This window comes from Podarcis filfolensis (assembly GCF_964270895.1).
Source record: "Podarcis filfolensis genome assembly, chromosome: 13".
Classification (NCBI taxonomy): domain Eukaryota; kingdom Metazoa; phylum Chordata; class Lepidosauria; order Squamata; family Lacertidae; genus Podarcis; species Podarcis filfolensis.
This window is the reverse complement of record NC_139615.1, coordinates 29703668-29725089: the sequence shown is the minus strand read 5'-3', so window position 1 is coordinate 29725089 and position 21422 is coordinate 29703668. Positions and strand designations below refer to the sequence as shown.

The window sequence follows — 21422 nt, the reverse complement described above, 5'->3', positions numbered from 1 at the left end:
AAGAGAGCATGCCATGAATAAGCCCTGAGGCAAAAGGCGGGGTGGGAGGGAAGGAGAGATGGGGCAGGGAGGCAAGCCATGTATCTACTGACCTGGCGAAAGTATCGGTTGCAGTTGATGTACTCTCGCTCATGACTGTCCTGGAGCTTGTTGTGTTTGATGTAGAGCCACAGAGCCTGCATGATGCTGGCCCGAGTCTGAGTGTGAACGCCCAGAAGGCGAGCCAAACGGGGATCCAGCTTGTACTGGGGAGGCTGCAAGGGTAATATTGCCTGGTTAATATGCACTTGAAGTAGGGTCCTCTGTAACCTCAGACCAAACTGAGTGTTGCAACCTGCTTGCATCTCCAAATCAGGAATGATTAATGGGACCCATCTGAATAACCATCAAGAGAGAGAGACGATCTGTAGCCAAGTGGTTATCCCAGGTGGACTCTGGCCAGGCCTCCGAACCACCCACCCCACCTGCCAGTTCTAATCCATAAGCAGAAACATTCATGAAAAGGAAGTCTGTTTTCATACTCCAAATGAATTACAGTCAACAGAAAGTCTGCAAGTGCACCAGCCTCTGAATCCAGTGCCTTCTCATTCTCAGTTGTATCTTCATAGTCCTACTTGGGCTGGAAACTTACTTTTTAAATCACAAGCCCTGAGATTAATAGGAATCCAAATTCAGCACAATACTATGGTATCCTCAAGAAGGAGAACAGCTGTACATATAGCTGGAGGAAGTAAAGCCACACGATTTGTGATAATAAAATATGGAGAAAGAAGCTTCTGATCTAGTACTGCTGTGCCATGAACGTAATGTGCTTGGGAACCTGATAATTCCAGGGCACTACAACTCGCCTGCTCTCACCACCTACTGGCGCTTGTTCCCTGTTACCTGATGATCCAGCATGAGCAGAAGGGTGCATTTCACATTGACATCGCCTGGGCGCTTGACTTGGAAGCCATCTGTCTCTTGGGTTGTGGCCATCCGGTGCCACTGAAAGGGAAAAAGCCATATGAGATAGTGCAAGACAAACATGGGGAACAAACTGGTTCATTTTACCACACAGTAGCTGATATTTTAATGGTTGATTTTCATGTTTTACCCTTGCTCTTCTAATCAGGTGGGGTTACAGAAGTTTTTATACTATTATCATCTCAAATATCAACAGAACACATATGGGAAACAGCCCAGCCTTATCCACTACTCTTACTCCATCCCCTGTATCTGAAGGAACCATGCAAGCCTCTCCAATGCTGTTCAATTAATCCAAAAGCACTTTAAATGAAGTCACTGAGACGGCCAAATATCGCAGTTCTAGCAATGGTGTAAAAAGGAACTGAAGACACTTCAATAGCATCTGTGCTAAAGGAAAGTTCTTTTTTTATTTGTATACATGATGTCAATCTTATAGACACACACACTCGGGAACCTTTAACTAAAGTAAGTGTGCCATGTGTCTATGTTGTGTGAAGTGGTGGAGATCACCATACGCAAAGGCTTCTCTAAGAATACTAGCACATGGTTCCACACAGTGAGTGAGTAAACTGTTGGTTTGGACATAGGAGATGCAGTCATTAAGCTCCCAAGGTAGCACAGAACCTAGTTTACCAAACAGGTTTGCGGTGAAGATAACTGAGACAGCATTGGAAGCATTCTGTATGCAATGGAAAGTTCTACAGAAATGAACACTGGTTATTGGTGGGGGGAACAGAACTTAGCTGGATACAACCACATGATGCCAGTACATAGCTCATCTTAAACCAAATCCAGGAACACCATCTGACCCCTCTTTGGAAACTGTTCTCTCCAGCAATTATGATTCCAGGACCTGACCAATCATCTGCAAATGAGGCCAATCATCCGTCTCGGTCAACAGTGCTGTTCTCAGCCCCAGTTGTGTATTTCTGCTCCTCTGAGCTGCCTCCCATTTCCCAGCACAAAACATGCACCAAGTCACCTACCTCCACCAGGTGGTTGTCTGGGCCATACAGCTCTTTGTCTAGCTCAATGACCAAGCTCTTGAAAAAGGATGAGAACTTCCTCTTCTGTTTACTTGGCTGAGATAGAAAGACACAGGAGAAACTGAGCCCCGCCTTTCCCAGAAGCACACAGACAGCACCGCTGCCAAAAATACATCTCTAAAAGTGAAGGACAAACAAGCGGGGCCAACTCTGCCAATGAGGGACATCATTTAGCTTGCGCAATGTTAGGAGCGATACAGCCACTACTGACATCATCACTGTTATTGTGCTTTTCTGAAGAAAATGAGGGCCTTTCTATAAGACTGGGGAGAAAGAAGCTCTGGAAGAACTGGGAATTTTACAAAGTCTACATTCCATGAAGGTTGCCAGTTAAATGAGGAACAGTCCTTATTGTTGTGGAGTCTGAAATAATGCACTTCTGCTATGTTCTTCAGCAATGAGATCATTTGGATCCTTTCAATTAGATTTGTCAATCCAAACTCTGGGAGGTGGGGATTTATGGCACTAACATGCAGCCAAGTTGAAAGGGAAACATCAAACTGTCTTTTTCCAGAAAGGAGTCGGAAAGAGCTAAAACAAATAACTGTGTCAAGAGATGAAGTTCCAGGTCTTATTGACAATTAAAAATTAGCAAATTATCAGGTCCATATAGTATCTACCCAAGAATTCTTAAGGAACTCAAATATGATCAAACAGGAGAGCTCTATTGCCCTCATGTCTGCTTGTTTGCTTCCTATAGGCATCTGGTTGGCCACAGTGGGAAACAGGATGTTGAACTAGATAGGTCTTTGGTTTGCACAAGCAGGACAAGGTGAAGGGAAGACACACAAGACGAGTCTTCTCCTGTATGGACAAGAGCTGAGGGTGCAGAGCTGGCTAGCTGAGATAATTGGGTGGGCCCATGTGTGCATGTATGAGTGATATAGGGTGTTTACCCTGAACCGATCTCCAGGGAAGCCTACATCAGCCACTTTCCACAAAGCTACCTATCAGCAGGGATGTTTCAGCCTTACATCGTCTAAGAGTTTGCCTTCCACACGAAGTTCCCACGAAGCTATGCGTTCACTGCCTTCAGATTCTTCCTTGCCAGGCGTAAAGGTATTGGAGATGTAAATGCGAAGCTTCCGCTTTTGCTGAAGTTTGGAGAGAAACATTCACTAAGGACAGCAATGGGATCAATTCAACCACACACCAATTCCTTTCCACAGGTCTGGTCCTTCTTCCCAAGGCAACCTGAGCTGGCAGTGTAAGTTGCTTCTATAACTGAAGCCTCAGACTGCCAAGGAACACCCCGAAGGAATTGATCCTTTCGCTTTCTCCATCCCTGAAGGACTTGACTAACTCAGTCTCCTTCCATCCCTCCTCACCGTCAAAGGTTTCTTGATTGCCTCCTGGATTTCCATCCTCTTGCGGGCAATAGTCTGGTCCAGCTTGCGCTCAAAGGCCAGTAAATCCATGTAGGCCTGAGACTCTGGGACTAGCTCACGAATCTGTGAAGACAGAGTCTATCAGAATGCCATCTCTATCAAGACAAGCATCCTTTGCCTCTGAGTAATTAGACAGAAGGGGAATTTCAATGAGTTCAACTATTCAAGAATTGTATCATGTTCCCCATCACTCCCAGCACAAAGACTTACCTATTCCTGCTCTGCATATCATTGGGAAAAGAGGACAATAAAGCTTTATTCCCCTTTAGCAAAGGGTCAATATCCTTCCATCTCACAATCACTTTCTATGATTGTTTTGAGGATAATTACTTTGCAAATTGAAGTTGATTAACAATTGTAATAATGGCCTGATTGACTGGAATTCTTGAAAGATTGGCCAGCCCAGTGGGAACAGCTGTGACATATGCAGCAAAATCTTCCAACACCCTCTAAAATACTGGGTTTATTATCCTCCCATTGCACAACTACATAGGAACAGCTCACTCCAAAAAACTGCACACCCGAAGAATTATTCTAGAAAAAGCTGGCATGGCCTTGAGCCCTGCAATCTGTTTCTACCCATTTCTACAACATGTGCCCACTGCCTGCATCCTTCATTGAGGCCGAGAGCTCTCTCAGGCAAGGAGCACTTACCCTCTGTGGCAGGACCTTGTCTGCCATCTTCCTCCTTTTGAGCCTGCAAGAATTGTGCAAAAAGAGCAAACTGTTAGAGGCCAAAAATGGTCTAGAATCTGGTGCCTAAGATCCACATGTATGGAAAGCACAAACTACGCAACTGGAATGAATTTCAAAAGGGAATTCTATAATATAGCTCCACCTGTATCAGCTAAAACATCTTCCTTGCTTTAAAAATAGTGATAAACAAACTCCATGTAGCTCAGTTCAGAGTTGGCTTGCAAAGGAGGGAAAACAACTGGCATAAAAGGAAATTATTTTCAATGCCTCTTCTTTCCTAGCTCCAGTACCAGCTCCAATATTAAAAATAAAAATATGTAGCTCTAGTAGCAAAAGCATCTGATTTGCATTTAACACTGAAACTCAGATGATGAACATTTGTGCAGGGAGTGGGGATCAGAATACACTTGATACCAATCTCTGTGCTTGTCCCCAGGAGAATGTGTAGCTATGTTATCAACGGTGATAGTTTTTGACTTCACAATAAGGGGGAAAATCAGGAAAACAGAGGCAGGAAGGATGATTTAGCAAGCCAAGAAAGGTCCTTTGCTTAAGCAGCAGGTCAGTCAGATTTGAGGCGTTTCCTGTTGCCTAGTCAGATAAACCTAGGGACTGTATAGCTTCACTATTCTCATCACTTGGCAATCTCCCTACATTGTGTTTTGTGGACCTGTAATACACCATTCCCCACAGCTTTGCCTTTTAAAAAAAATCGGGGGGTGGGCATGGTATGTTGAAAACTTCTGTCTGTGCTAATATTAGTGTCCAAGAATGTTCGATTTCATTAAACATACTTTTTTCACATGTGCAGAATCTCATTGTACATTCCTTGATGGAGTGGAATGTCAGAAAAAATGTTTGATTTGTTTTTTGTCGTAATATATCTGAGCATTTTGAGATGTTCAAATTCATATTATGAACCAGCTAACTTAGAACTTTGGGAACAGTATGGCTTTTGTAATATTCCTAATAGGTGCCTGGCCTACCCTTCCCTCAAAAATACCTCAAGGGTCATATGCTTTGGCTTTATGCAGATTTCAGCTGATTCATTATTTTCGTGGTGAGAATGATACTCTTTGAAGACTCACTGCCACATTTCAAACAATTTTTTTAAAAATGCATTCACATTTCACCATGTGTGTATTTATTTTTATTTTAAAAAATAGAATAGCTGCTGCTACTCCCACCCGCATCCTGATCTGGATCATAACCATAGCACAGTTGGGCTTTCAACCTCCCACCCACCCTTCCACCCACCCACCACCCACACTGCAGCTCCAACAAAACTGCCCCCAACGTTGAATTTTTTCCCTTGGAGGGGAACTCCTAGATACCAAGAGCAACTTCCCTTCCAGGGCAAATAGCTTCAGGGTGTGTGCAATTTATTTTGTGGCTGTTGTCAGAGTTGTGTTATTCGAAAGGAAATGATTAACCTCTCCTCTACTGCAAGAGGGTGAAGAAGGGGGGAAAGGAAAGGCAGGGGAGAGCATGTTTCAGACCCATACAGTGGGAAATGAAACCCTGCCTGCAGCACCACAGAACAGAACTGCGCCTTTAACCCACCACAGAAGGAAAGGAACAGCTACGGAGCTCAAATTAACAAAGGGATCAAATTCTGGCATCTGAAATGGCAATCCAACAAGACAATAGACTTGCTCCCCCACTTCTACCATGCAGAACATGGCCCCTGAAGCCTGGATGCCAGATGTGTGCAGCTGCTTGTTTCTCTATGCATCTCCTTCCTTGGATTAAGCTGGCCGAGGAGGACTTGCCAAGAAACTGAATGTCATTTGCATCCCATTTGTTTTTAAAAACAGCTGGTAAAATCAGGCCAAGCAGGACTTGTGAGGAGCATGAGAGAAGAACAGATGAAAGTCCAGCTCAGCAGAAGTAGCTTATATAAGGGGAGTGGAGGATATAGTAGTGAAGGGAGTCAAAAACCCATATCATAATGAGAATGGGGTGCTGCTTAATATTAGCTATCTGATTTTCCATCAACAAAAAAACATCTGTAAGAGCCACAGAATCTGGACCCACCGGGAGCTGATAATATTACACAAGTCACTCTTCTTCTACTCTCCCTTCTGTAACAGCCTTGCTGGGATACCTTGCAAGGCTATTATAAGGATTGCTGAAATAAGTTGTAAGGAGCACTTTGAACACTGGAAATGTAGCCTATAAATACCAAATACGTATACTGTTTTTCAGCTTTTTCTGGGAAAGTAGTTATTGCTTTTGAAAACTGTGTGCAGGTCAGGAAATTGGTGGAGACAAGTAGAACCTGCAAAGAAACTGCTAAAGTATCCCCACCCCCTAAGAGAAGTACCAAACCAAGCATTCTCCCAAAAACTGTTAGCTGTTAAGGGTTCAAGAAGGCCAATTCCCTCACTTCACCCCGGCTTTCCAACTGACAACTAAAATTATATGACTCCTTGAAACCAACGAGCATACTTGGTCCACACTGGGCTGATCGCCAGGGGAGGGGGAACTTTATGTTCTTTCATTGACAAAGCTTACATACTTCTGCATACCTAGAAGTCTTCCAAGTATGTAGAAATAGCTGGCTATCTTGAAGAAAGCAGGCAGCCCAGGCTGCCGTTATTCACAGTAACATTGAGCTTAAAAGACAAAGGCAGAAAATGTGCACATAGCAGTCTCCCTAGGCTTAGAAGAGAGGGGGTATACTACAGAGTTCCTGAGATAGGTCACAGAGAATTCAGATTGTCATTAATGCATTTCTCACCCTCATTTTGAGTCATTCCATTTTAAACATGCTTCAATTCCAAGATAGATCAGGGGCCTAGAAGGGGTTGGAAAGGCCTGGCAAGTGACCTTGGTTCTAACTAACTGAAAACAGAACTTGGGTGGATTCAAGGCCCCCAGGCCAACCACATTGTGATGTCTCAGAAGTCCCACCCTTCAGTGCTGGGAACTAGTAGTCACATACAGTATCCAGGGGACGGGGGAAGTGGACATCCAGGGAGAGAAGCAATTTGCACACAAAGAACATTGCCCTAAATCTTTTGGTTCACCTCAGTTGCTGCTATCATGAACAGGTAGAGGATTAAGTCCCAGTATCATTCCTACTGGGGTAAACTGTTCAAAATGAAGGTGGGACACTGCTGGACTCCTCCGCTGCTATTTCTAGAAGCAACTGGGGTTTTTTTTATTGTAGGGGGAAATCCTTGGCTGCTTCACCAAAATGGTCTGTCCTACCCAAAATCGACAAAAAATTGCTTTTTGTGGAGATGCTCAAAGTTACTCTGTTGTCCCCAACATGCTGCTCTTTAGTATCGCTGACAATCTAAGAGTCTGGATAAAGGTAGAGCAGGGGTAAAGACAACAGACTGGGGCTGGGTTAGACAAAGCACTAATTACAGTCCATATGAGGACCTTCTGTGGCAACAAAGACAGCAAAGCACACATTCTTCTCCATCTTCATTGCATTGGCTCAGTATTGTCTAGTGGAGTCATTCCAAGCAATATGCGGTTTAATTAGTCCTAGGCTTCTATCCTGTACCCTTGACTGCTCTGTAAGCTATTGATATGTTTGCTTAGCAGTTAGCAGACAGAATTTCCCACATCCACTCCAATCCGTAATCCCCTTTAATGACAATGCCCCTAGCCAAGCTGCCCTCAGTCTCGTCTTATTGTTCTTGCTTGGATGAATTTCTGTGGGTGTAAGCAGAGTTCATAGTCAAGATCCTTGCAACAGTCCAACAAATGATCTGTGCTTTGGAACCTTGATGTTTTTTGCTAGTTCTAGCTAACTGAGGGAGGCCAGCTGTGCCTATCTGACTGACCGTTTACACCTCTTTGTGCAAAGTGTGGTTCCTGGTCCTCTTCACAAGGCTATATTACAACCACTCTTAAAAGAAGCCCTCCTTGGAGCTATGAAATTGTCTACTTGCCTGGGACATGCCTTTTAGAACAATGTTATGGAACAAGTGATGGTGGTTCAGCTCAGATTCTCTGGATTAGGATGGTTTTCTGAACCCATTTCAGGTGGTAGTTTTGCCCCAATGTGTAGCCTCTTGGCTACATTGGCTCCCAAGCTGGTGCAGCAAAGAAGCCTGGATCTGGCTCTTTGCAGTCATGTACTGGCAGCAGAGCCAGCTCCCAATCCAACAAATTCTTTTCCATCCCAGCTCTGCTCCTTCCCCAAATGCGCTGTTTTGGCTGGTGGTAGCTTTTGCCTACTCTTCTGTCAGCAGCAAAACTGTTCCACTGGTGAAGACTAGAGGATCTGGGCAAGACCATTTTAAACCTTGCCATTATTACTTATTTTTGTACTGTTAAAGGTCTTTTACTGATATTATTGCCTCTTATTTCAATCTTTATATTTTCTCCAAGTGGTTCTGAACAAAACATAATATACAGAAGCTGCAGGAAATATTTTCTTTTTGTACATCTTGGGTTAAATCTTTTCCTTTTGGGTCTTACGCACCTTTCTCTGAAAACATCCAAGCCTGCTTCTGTTAAAAAATTAACTAAGAACTGCAAGCTATAAGGCAAGAAGTGGAAAGATAAAGAAGAAAAAGGTGTTCAAGGAAGGAGAGGAGGGTACGTGTGGAGTTCTCTAAAGGTTGTTAATTTGGTGCCCAAATAATCAGATTTGATTTTGTTGGTCCTCCTGTGTATCATTTGTACTTCTGCTGCCAAATCTGCAATGCTACACACACTTATTTGGGAGAGTCCCAATGAACTAAGTGGGATTAACTTCCAAGTATATATGCATATAACTGGGCTGCATGTCAGCAAGTGTAGGCAGTAACTAGAGATGAGCAAGCCATCAAGAGCCTAGAGACCAGAGGAATAAAATTGGAAGTCAAGACCAAGTCAGGCTTAGAGGACAAACCAGGATGCAGAAGTGAAGAGTAATATCAGCACTATATTTTTACCACTGGGGCTGAACTTGGTATAAATGCTGATAATGCCTCAGTTAAGACCCACCATCTGGTAGATATAAGGTGTTGGAATGAATGGTGCCAACAATTATATGAATATACCTCATAACAGCTAGCCAAAACTGCACCATGATCTTGACACATGGCTAGTGGATAACATTGCTGTGTGTGTTTCAATATGCACCAGCATCTTATGGTTTGCAACAACCCTCTTTGTTCTAGATACCAAAAGGTCTGGTAAGCTCCAACATAGCACATTTTTTTTGGTATTCGCTCAGCCTGTCAGCTAATAGCCAATATCTGCACACTCCCTTCTGTTTTGTCTGGCTGAGAAGTGTATTTTTGCTCTTTCTAAACTCTGTACTGCAGTTAACAAGTTTAATCAACAAGGAAACACTTTTGCACCCTGGAATTTCTTAGATTTTTCTGGATCTCACTGCAAAAGCATACAACAATGGCCAGGAATATAATCAACTTCCAAAATGGACTGAGAGGGGATTACCAGTGGTTATTAAGGGGGGGTCAGGGACATAAAACAATCTCTCTTCTTGAACGCAAACCCAAAATATTAAGCAGTGGTGTGGTAAAGTAGTGTGTGTGGAGACACTGGAAGTTGTCTAATGAAGAATGGGAGCTGGGTACTTTACGTACGTTGTAGAGACAGGATGGCTAGGAAAGTAATCTTATTTGCAAATCGTACCAATACAGTCTCACCCTATATTCTACATTCACCCCCCTCACTCAAATCACTTAGACACATATGCACTTACCCTCGCCTTTGGGATAGTGATGGAGGTGGTTGGGTCTGTGGAACAAGCAGGCGCTTCCGGAATGGATCCATCATGGACTGTGGCATTCCAGGTCTCATTGGAGAAGGTGATCCATACAGAGGCCCAGAGGGGGATCCCACTTGCAATCCTGCCATGGGCATCCGGCCACCAGGCAGAATCCCAGGGCGCTGGCAAGAGAAAACAAAAGACATTCTAGGAAACTAGGCACTGTACGCACCAGAGTTCATTGGCAGCAGCTTGGCTGAAGTCACTCTACTTCCCATAGCAGGGCAAAGTGCAACAGGCAGAGGCACATTAAAAACGCAAACTGTTTTAATGGTATTCCAAAGAACCGCTTGGGAATGTAGATCACGGACAGAGAGGAAAGATAGGCACCTTTAAGAGAGTTCATGGAGTTCTTATGAAACTATAGCTCTTAGAGCATCCATGGCAATTAAATCAGCTTTAAGTTTGAAGTACAGACGAGTGTGAAGAGAAGAAATGACGGAAGACTGCAAGAATGCTAAGTAACAGCTGTACTTACCTTTGCCACATTTACTTTGTGCCGTTAAAAATTGTACAGATGGCAAACATTTGAGGTAGGCATATTTCTCACATCACCATGATATGCCAGGGGAAGATGCACTTCCCAGCATTCATCCTTCTGTATATAGGAGGAGGTATAGGAACCCTCTCCTGAATTTAGCAGACAAGCCCAGCTGCTATGTGCTCAAAAGAATGACATGAAGGAGGAAGCAGGCACTCTCTTAACCTCTAATCTAAATTGGTGGCCTACACGGACAATGGAGCAAAAATGGTTTTCTATTGGGAAGAACAACCTCAGCCCGCCCCGCTCCGGCACATCTGTGGTGGCTTTCTGCTGCTGGTGGTACAGTTATAAATATAAGAACATGAATAATCAGTTGGGTCATTAACCCACATTTAAGAATCTCAGATTAACTTGTTTTGATCAGATAAAAACAAAATTTACGCCTAATGATGGATGGTATGGATGGTATGGAAAGGTGAGTGCAAGAGGCTACAGCCCTCTAGCTCCAGTTTCAGGTAGCACGAGGGGAGAAAAGTCTAAAATGCTTTACTATTCTTGAATGCACTCAGATGAACTTTCCTCCACAAACATTCACACCCTTAACACTTTCCAGTGTCCCAAGAACATTGCCACTGAACCAAAGCCAAACAAAAACTGCAGGCAAGACCCTCCCCTCTACCTAACAAGTGAGATTATTCCTCTTGCACAAGAGAGGTCCCTCTGCAGATTCTTTTACAGGTTTCCACTGCCTAGACATTCCCATAGAACCCCTGGAGATGCACATACTGTGGGTGTAGCACACTGGCTAAGAGCCTGAGCTGTGGACTAGGAAAACCCCAGTTCAAATCTCATTTCAAACCACAAAGTCAACAGTAGCCCGCCTGCAGTATGTGTGTAATACTGACCTACTCTGAATGGCTACTTTAAGGAATCCCAGGAACATGCACAAAGCACTTTCAACTTTCTATAGCACTTTATATTTTTTTTTTTTTTAATAGTATTTTTTATTGCGTTTCTTTCCAAATTTTGTACATTGCAAGCAAATGAGGAGTTTACAAGAAACCATTTTTTTTTTTTTTTTTTTTATAACAAACCAATAAAAATCAAAACAAAAATAAATCCGGAGACTTCCGGAGGCGGCGCGAAACCGTGATGGCGGACCTCTTCGAGCTCTGAAGAGGGGCACCGCAGAAAAGGGTTGTTCGCGACGGCGCAGCGGCAACCCATCAAGATAAACCACGGGCAGAGTGAGTCCGTGGCCGTGGGACCCGGCGGGCACCTGGAGCGACCCCGAAATCACAAAAGGAACCCCGTAAGGGGCTCCGGAGTGAAGGAGGGGGAGCGGTGCTGTGGGTTCATCGCTCTTTCTGCGGAGGCGAAGCCGCGCGGCTGTCACGGATGAGCGCTGACCTTTCTTCCAAGAAACATCGGGCTGAAACATCAAACCCGTGAGTAAGGACCCAAGATCCTACAAATTAATTTGGAAAATTTGGCTAAAAACGGGAGACGAGAAAGAGGAAGTCCGTCTTCCGGCACTGCCTTCAAGATCAAAGCAGACGGTCTAAAGAGCGGAAAGCGCTGTGAACAGGGAAGCTTTAAAGCTTTAAACTGGGACTTTCGTGCACACTTGAATTTTCCTTTTAAAGAATAAATACAGCATAAATTTGACCTGGAGCGGTCCCCCAAGGGGCAAGGGAAGATTCTAACCCCAAATTCCCGGGTGGCCGGGTAAAGTTGTTTAAACTGCGGAACTGTTGCAAACTTCCAGATACTTTTGTAACTGGAGAGTGTAATTTTGAGCTTACTTAGCTGAAGTGGATACAATTGCAGGCACCTTGCTGGAACTTTGTTACATGTTTAAAAGTGCCCTGCAGGACTTTTTTCTTAGTGTGCTGGAACTAATTTGCCTTTAAAATTGTTTTTAAAGTTGGAACAAAGGGACTTTAATGGCGGAAAAGTTATCTTCTTCTTACTAAAACTTTGGTGGCACTCCCCCTAGAGGACATTGGGAATATAGAGGCCTGGGAAAAGTTTTTCTGTTTATCTTCTCTCAATAGACTGTTTTTAATTTTGGGCTTGCCTTTCCCATGGGACTACAACATTTGACCTTGAACATTGACTGATGAGTGGCACAGGAAAGACAAGAGCAGCCAAAGCTAAAGAAGCTAAGGAGAAAGAGAAAGCAAAAAAGCAAGCACAGCTTTTGCAAACAACTTTAAATCAGGGACGTAGATTATCAGTTCCAGCTGTGCTTGCGACACAAAAAGTAGAAACCGAAAAGCCTGAAAGATCTGAAGAGGAAGATATGGCAGCAGGAGGAGCTGAGGGAATACTGAAACAAGTTTTGGAACAATTGTCAGCAATAAATCAAAAAATTGATAACCAATCAATAAAAATTGATCAAGCAACATCCTCGATCCAGAAATTGACAGATCAGGTTTCCCAACATAACCTAGCAATTGAAAAATTGCAAGGAGCAACAGAAGAGAATCGTAAACTGGCAGGGGAAGCCGCTCAAATTGCAACATCAGCTAAAAAAGAAGTCGAGGAAGTTAAAGCGGAAGTCAAGCCTCTCCATAAACAGATAGGGGACCAACAAACCTATCTCTCGTTGGTGGAATTGAAAAATCGCGAGACCAACCTCAGGCTAAGGGCAGTCCCAGAAATTGAACAAGAAGATCTGATTGGACTTTTGACAACAGAGTTTACAAAGTTCTGGGACTTAAAAGAAGAAAGTGATTTCAAAATTGTATCGGCTTTTCGGTTGGGAAGATTAGTAAGAAAAGACAGGTCCAGAGACTGCTTAATAGCTTTGAGATCAAGGGAAGAGAGAGACAAAATACTAGGCCTACATTTCAAAAACTCAATTGTGATACAAGAGAAAAGGGTGGAAATTTACCGAGATATTCCTAAACAGTTATTGGACTTGAGAGCCACCTATTCAGAATTGGCTAAGTTGCTGAGACTCAACACAATTCCTTATAGGTGGGAGTTCCCACAAGGGCTATCATTTACTTACAAACAGAAGAAGGTTAAAATAAGATCACCAGAGGACCTACAAAAGTTCCTGCACGACCACGGAGAAGATCTCCAAAAAGAAGCAGCAGCTAATTGGCCTATACTCAACCCAGGTGGAGCAACACCTGCACCTTCGGAACCAGAGGAGAAAGAAGACACACCGCTCTAGGTGTGGCAGAATAGTTCAGGATGTCTCTGCGGCTACTCAGTTGGAATATAAATGGCGGAAATTCCCCGGAGAAAAGAAGGAGGTTATTTCACATATTGAAGAAAGAACAATTGGACATTATTTGCTTACAAGAAACCCATGTGACCAGGCTCCACAGGAAGGTTTTGGTTAATAAAAGACTAGGCCAAGAATTTATTTCGTCTGACAAAGTAAAGAAAAGAGGAGTGGTGATTTATGCCAAGGAGAGCCTGACACCTAAATTTTTATTTAAGGATGAACAAGGAAGAATTTTGGCAATTGAAATTCAAACCCAAGGAGAAAAAATATTGATATTAGGAATTTATGCCCCAAATGACGGGAAATTAGAATTTTTCAAGAAGCTGCATGAGACGCTGCTGGACTATCTGGATTATGCTAACATCATAATGATGGGAGATATGAATGGAGTGGTGTCTACACATATGGATAAGTCTTACAACCAGAACTTAACATCAGACGGCAGACTGCCTAAAACTTTTTTCGAATTGACTGACAATCTGGATTTGATCGACATATGGAGGACAAAGAACCCCCTAGGTAAAGAAGGAACTTTTTTCTCTGAGGCCCACCTGTCCTGGTCAAGGATCGACCAAATCTGGACTTCCAGGGGGCTGGCACCTAAGACTAAAAAGGTGGAAATCTGCCCAAAAACATGCTCCGACCACAACGCCTTGAAAATAGAACTTAGATTAACTCAACCCGGTTCCTTCAGATGGAGAATGAATGACACACTACTAAGAGATCAAGAGATTGTGAAAAAGGCCCAAAAAACATTAAAGGATTATTTTGAGATAAATCTGAATACTACAGTTGAAAAAAGAACGATTTGGGATGCAAGCAAAGCTGTTATGAGAGGGTTTCTGATACAACAGAATATAATTAAGAAAAAACTCTGGAAAGGAAAGAAGGACAAAATACTGGAGAAAATACACCAAGGAGAGAAAAAACTGAGAACCAAACCAAAGTCCAAGGAGGTGCTGAGAGAAATTAAATTCCACCAAGCAGAATACTCAAAATTGATCAATCAGGAGATTGAATGGAAAATAAAACAGATGAAGCAAAGATCCTTTGAATCAGCAAATAAATGTGGAAAGCTGCTAGCTTGGCAGCTGAAAAAAAGACAAAAGCTAAATACGATAACAAATCTAGAGATTGATGGAAGGATAGTACAGAAACCAGAAGAAATTAGGAAGTGTTTCCACAGATACTTCAAAGAACTGTATGCACAGGGGCCCCAGAAAGAATCAGAGATAGATCAATTTTTAAAGATAAATGGACTATCAAAAATAACTCAAGATAAAAGATCAATCTTGAACTCTACAATAACCTCACAGGAAATTGAAGGTGCCATTCAGAACATGCAACTAGGCAAATCTCCAGGCCCGGATGGGCTTACCTCCAAATATTATAAGGTTCTGAAGGATTATTTGATACAACCTTTGTTGGAGGTATGCAACCAGATCATGGATGGGAAGAGGGCACCAGAAACGTGGAAAGAAGCCTTCATCACATTGATACCTAAGTCAGAATCTGAAAAGACTCAGCTTAAAAACTACCGTCCTATCTCACTCCTAAATGTGGATTACAAAATATTTGCAGACATTTTGGCAAATAGACTTAAAAAAGTTTTAAATGAAGTAATTCATAAAGACCAAGCAGGCTTTCTCCCTGGTAGACATTTATATGAGAACACTAGAAACATCATTGACATTCTATAGCACTTTATAAGTTACTATTGCAGAGACTTATTCCAAAGCTTTTTGAACTCACCTGAAACATTTGCACAATAGAAACTGCCAACCATACTAACAGAGGATAACAATACCACCAGGATCTTTTGTATGTTACACAAGTCAAACAGCAGAATCACATCAGGTGTTTGTAACAAACTTGGGTCATTTGGCAAAACATTGTAATTCACCACCACAGATTTTGGCCAGCCTTGATCATCACCCATTGTTTCTTGCACCTAGTGAGGATCAGCTTTTTTACTTTCTGCTCTACCGAGGCACATGACCCTAAGTCTTCATTAAAACAAACCAAAGTCCCATAAGACAATAAGCAATAGCTTCAGACCAAGGTATGCTGGTGGTAAACAAACCATAGCTTCCAGGTAGGGTTCACACATAACACTATGCTATGGTTTAGTCTAGCATTATATGCAAATTAGGTCACTGTCAGCATGCTGTACCCTGTCTAAGACTTTGTTGGCATCCATCTGTTTCAAGAGACAATGGAGTGCACTTCAGGGTGAAGTCAAACTGCTGGAGAATCACAGTGCCTGCTACGGATGCAGGGACTGGTAACTCATAATTGCTGCCTCCCGTGTTGTTTTTGCTGCGTTGGCAGTACTGAAGCAACCTCCCTGGGACAGCCTAGGCCAGGCATAGGCAAACTCGGCCCTCCACATGTTTTGGAACTACAACTCCCATCATCCCTAGCTAACAGGACCAGTGGTCTGGGATTATGGGAATTGTAGTCTCAAAGCATCTGGAGGACCGAGTTTGCCTATGCCTGGCCTAGGCAGTGTGTATGGAGGTCCTGGGCTGCCCAGATGACAAGATACCATCCAACCGCCTCTGGGACTCCACTCCAGATTTGTTTGGGTTTACACCTTAGTCTTTTCTTCTCCTGGAGATGTTCTGCAAGGCAGCAATCTAGGACTGCCAGGTGATTTAAGTAGCAGAAGCAAAAATGCTAGCACTTATAATTACATTTAGGTAAGTTTGCCTGTTGTCACCCACAACTTTAATGACAGAGTCTCTGAGCCACTCTTTCCCACCAGTACCCCATGGAGCCATTTCTCTAAGGACTAGGCCCAGGATCACCAGACAAAACTTGGCTCTTCCACACTTAATAGTTCTGTGCAGAACTGCATAAAAAGGAGAAACTCTGCCAACTGTTGGGCTCATTATCAAGAGAAGCTACACTGCTCACATTTCTCCGGCCCTTGTAATTATTAAAGGCTTGTCTAGGACTGAATTCAGCAACCCGACATCTGGGGGCAACTGCTAATTTGATTGGAAAAGCACATGCTGGATCTGCCATGATTCACAGCTGCACTTAGCTCAGGTTACCTATGCAGAGGGCTTGTTTATTAAGTCCTTTGAGGGGCATTTGATTGTGTATGCGCACACATACACACCTGCCCTCTTGAGCCTGCTTCAGAAGGGATTGCACTCCCTTGCCCTGTGGGATCTGAAACAAGCGTCTGCTGCCAAGGAGCTAACGCAGCTGCCAAAGCCACCAAGCCAGCAGGGCAACATTTCATCCCTCCCCAGCAGGCCCAGGCAGAGCCTCTAGTCCACTGCCACTCCCAAACAGAACTCAGGCAAAGGGGGTTGGGCAGCACCATACAAGTCCAACAGTGAAAGGATTGCCCACAGCAGCGAATACTGGAGAAAAACATTCAAAGGGAACATTATGAGCACGAGAACAGGCAGGAGACAAGTCATGCATAGAAAGGCTGCTGGAGGAAATGGGTATGCTCACTTATGGAAACAAAGATGAAAGGAGATATGTTGACTGTTTTCAAGCATCTGAAACGTTGTCAAGCAGAAGGGAGTCACAGTTAACTAAATCCCACCTCGGCCATGAATTTGTTCTGTGGGTCAGATTAAGCCACACGGTCTCAGCTTCGGCTCCCTTCCTCCTTTCTATCTACAACAGGGGTATTGTAGACTCTACGAAAAGCGATGCTAATAACATTAGCCTACTTAACAAGGTTGTCATAAAAATTACGACGATAATGTACCGGTATGTGAAACATGCTACATAAATGCCGATTACTGCCATCCATGGAAGATGCTACAAGTGGCAATGGCTGTAAAGAACCAAAAGGCAGATATAGGTTGCAACTGGAGATAAACTTCCAAACTACAGGAGCACCAAGTCAGTGACGGAATAAGTTGCCCAGAGAGATTGTGGAATTACTTTCCTTGCAGATTTCCCAAATAGAAATTGCAGCATGTATACAGGTCTATGAGTCTCTGGACTGTTATTTTGCTGTTAAATAAACTCCAGTTTCTACCAAAGATTTATAAAGCATGTTAATATGCTACGAACAACCAAGAATCTGTTACCCCTCCAAGGAGCTTTGAGGTTCAATTCTAGCAAGCAGATTCATAAATAACCAGCATCCTCCCAATTTCCCAGACTGCCCCTCTTAACAAGAGGCTCCTCCCTCAACACAATTATTTCTTCCCTCCTTTCTCTAATCAATTACTACATATTCTGGGCCAGTGTTGACTTTGGCTGAAGAAAAGGACGGCATGCAGTTAATCCCCAGCATTCTTCAAACAAATGGAGCAATATTCATTACTCCGTTGTTGCTTGGCTGTGCCATTTTATACGCAACATTCTCTCTTCACCCCCTCTTTTATCAGCTACATCACTGCCCACATTCATATAGTTAAAGGCAACTGGACCCTTTGAAGTGGTCATTTATGATAGATGCCTTTTGTATCATCCACATGCTTTTAAAAAGCAAACTCTCCTATTTGCTACACAAGGGTCACGCTCTGTGAAATCCTGCTGAGATCCCATACCTCCACAAAAAGAATTTCCTTGGGAAGACTTTGCAGATGGGTTTTCTGTCACGGGCAGGAAAAAGCCTCTCCACATATTTCAATTTTAGGGGCACGTGCAATAAATTTTAAGTGTGCATCTAAACATGTACAATGTCAGTGTGATAAACATGTGTTTGCAAACATCTGCATTGAATAGGTAAGCTGAATGAATGGATAATGTGGCAAACTGTGCAGTGTGTGAAATGGCTCCAATTGCTACCATTTGGGGGAGGGGGAACCTCCCCAGGTCAAAAGAAATCCTAGAAACAGTAAGAGAAAGGATGTGCCAGCGCATATGTACCTTTCCTAGCAATGTGTGACTCACTTGCTTGAACCATTTACAATGTATTTGTTTTCTCCTTGTAATATGGAATGTGAGAGTTGACACGTAGCAAGGTGTGTGTGGATGATTCTGCCTTGTTCTGTGGAAGATGAATCTGATGGTCTCCTATAATTTTATGGACTTGAAATTATTCTGCACAGCTGCCTAGGTAGCTTAGATGTGGCTATTATACGTACATAGGCAATTTATATATTTGTCTGCTTGTTATTGTTCAAAACCACAAACATCCACTGGGAAACAACGGTCTTAGCTACGTGTTCAGCTGCAGCCTGTTTTTTCTTACCCCCAAGAGGAACACTCAGTTCAGACAGGAGCAGGTCTCAATTGCCACCACATCTCCCCCAAGGAATTAAGACAACCATCTGCAGTTTTAAAAGAGCTGCTACTTTCTTATACAAGTTTCTGATTACAGCAAATGCTTAGGACCATTTCCTTGGCTTAGAATGTGGTCCTTCCTGGCCACAGAATCATAGGGCTGCAGGTGACCGTAAGTCACTCGTCCACTCCTCTCTGTGTAAAACTACACACACACACACAAATACCATCTCAAGCACAGCATCTGATATGACAGAACAGCTACTGAGGAACTACAGTATTGAAAACACTGAACAGAGGAAAAGTGGGAAGAGATAGGATTTAAAAGGCACAGAAAGAAAACTACTGCCCCTGATTACTGAGGACAATCTCTATTTTCCGTACCCGTCTCTCATACAGTGCTGTCTTCATTTGTCTTTGGGAATGATGTTGAAGAAGCCTGTGAAAAAATTCTAGAGTGTCCTTACGGTTTCAGCCCCCTTCTCCCTCTAGTCTCTGGAACTTGTAATCATTGATGGAAGAACAGGGAGTTTACTAGTACACAAGACAGCTCTTCTTTTCATCTGCAAGTTGTTAGAAAGTGTGAAAGACACTGAACATGAACTTCACACAAAGTGGTTTATGCTGAAGTTTCCTTAGAAGGTGCAGCTACACAGCAATAACATGCCAGTCCCATGGCAGGTAAGTCTCAGTCCTTCTCCAACACAAAACCACAGCCAGAGATTCTGCTTGCCATCTGATAATAGCCATCTAATCTAATTGCCGCCCTGTGCATTTACTTAAGTAGCAACACGGGTGAGTCAGCATTCAGTTGCCATTAACGGTTTTCACAGGTTTAATGCAATTCAAAGTCACAGCAGGAAGACCAAGGAAAGAAGAGAAAAGCGAGTAATAAAATACTTGACATTAAAAGGTTAGCCCACTAGACACTTGTGTATGGTATCAAACATTTGAGTCATATTTAAAACTCATCCAAGGAAATGCATTTCCAATATTCTGCTTACAGAACTGCATCTTGTGAATTTCAGCTGGGACTTAAAAAATATGTCTGGCCCTCATAATGAAAATATGCAAGTACTCTCTGTTAAAGGCTTCAAGAAGCACCCATGCCTTCAGAAATGTTCCCTAATGCATGTACTAATTCATCTTCCCTATCCCACGTAGTACATTTATTTCTTGCTCCATCCCTCTAGTCAGAGGCTTGCAAAGCACAACATAGCAGGTTTGTCAGGCTGATACTTGCTGAAACTGCTGTACTTGGCTGCTTCTGCTTCTGGCTTCCTTGTTACAGAAGCATTACCACCTCCAAAGGAAGTGCAGGGACTTGAAGGCACAGTTTCTCTCGCTGCTAAAAATCCACACCAGACTTTTGAAACTGTCTTCATTTGAAAAGCAAAGCTAGCACTCCTCACATGGGATGCACCCAATATTCACAAAGTGTGTACCTCCCATTGTCTGAAATTGATGCAACAACTAAGCCAATGTCCTCAAATTCTAACCACTAGGGATGCTTGTCTACTGGTCTTTGCTAATACTTTCATAGCATGAAGAGACTGCTGAGAAGCCAGTTCCAGTTACAAAAGAATAGGGCTGGAAGGGATCAGCAGGCCATTAAGTCCAGTCCCTTACCCCAGTATCCCATGCACAATAATTCACATTATGATGGGATACAAGCATAAAATCAGGAGACCACACAGCGTACTACAAAAAGCGCCATCTAAGCCGAATGCTAACTGCAGTGTCATAATACAGAAAAATGCTTTTTTGAGGAAAAGTTAAACCCAAATCTTAAATTCATTCAATACTCTCAAAAGAAAGTTATTGGGACATATCTAGGATTTTGCTTGGAGTTAAGCTAACAGCAACCAGTGTTGATTCAGATGATCTTGGGGGAGGACCCATGATCTCTGGTAGTCAGAAAGTTATTTCTGAATGAAATAAATAATATAAAAAAGGAACTGGCACTGCAATTTTTACGAATATGGGCTTAAAGACAATGTGATTTTAAGGGTTTGTGGGGTGTGATGAGCTATTCTTACTTGCCTGTAAAGGTGGTGACCATTTTGCATGTGTCCAATTGATGCGCAACTGCTGACGCATGGGTCCTTTAGGACCTGGAAGAGTGGGGCAGAATGGGCTTATAGGCGGTGGGAGTGGGGAGGAATAGAACCCCAACACAAAATGGTTTATTTTAAGGAGGCAGACAACTCCAGAGAAGGAATGTCATTCCTAGGTGTCTAATATATCCACATTGCACGCGTGCATATATATATATATATATATATATATATATATATATATATATATATATATAAAATAAAATAATAATTATTATTATTTTGAGGGTTGAGACAAGGAGTGAAGACATGTCATTATGGACATTTCTCCAGTCCTGTCAACAAGAGGACATCTGGAGACTCAAATGGCCCACTCAACACTCATACATAAATGTTTTGAGCTATCTTTTTGAAAATGCAGGTCTTGTTTCCCTGATTACCTATTTTGAAGGCTGTTCCTAATTAGCAATATCCAACCAAGTCAATACTCAGCACAGAACCATTTACATCAATGGTATGGAAATTGCATAAGTCCATTGATTTCAGTGGGTGTGCTCCAGGTATGATGTGGCTGGAGGTAATAATCT

General features: G+C 42.9%; 1 protein-coding gene across 4 annotated transcripts in view; it reads right to left on the bottom strand.

The window, feature by feature from the left end:
• Positions 1–21422, bottom strand: part of SMARCD2 (SWI/SNF related BAF chromatin remodeling complex subunit D2) — a gene marked incomplete at its 5' end in the record, with an annotated part of 32705 nt that overhangs the window by 5378 nt on the left and 5905 nt on the right. For 3 of the 4 annotated variants that reach the window (XM_083583129.1, XM_083583130.1, XM_083583131.1), the window contains 7 exons: positions 93–254; positions 886–987; positions 1956–2051; positions 2990–3109; positions 3344–3466; positions 4058–4100; positions 9777–9964. In XM_083583129.1, coding sequence (XP_083439255.1) covers positions 93–254; positions 886–987; positions 1956–2051; positions 2990–3109; positions 3344–3466; positions 4058–4100; positions 9777–9964 — 834 coding nt within the window. Of the gene's footprint in view, positions 1–92; positions 255–885; positions 988–1955; positions 2052–2989; positions 3110–3343; positions 3467–4057; positions 4101–9776; positions 11299–15273; positions 16804–21422 lie in introns of those variants that run through there. The other variant, XM_083583132.1, reaches the window with a different exon arrangement.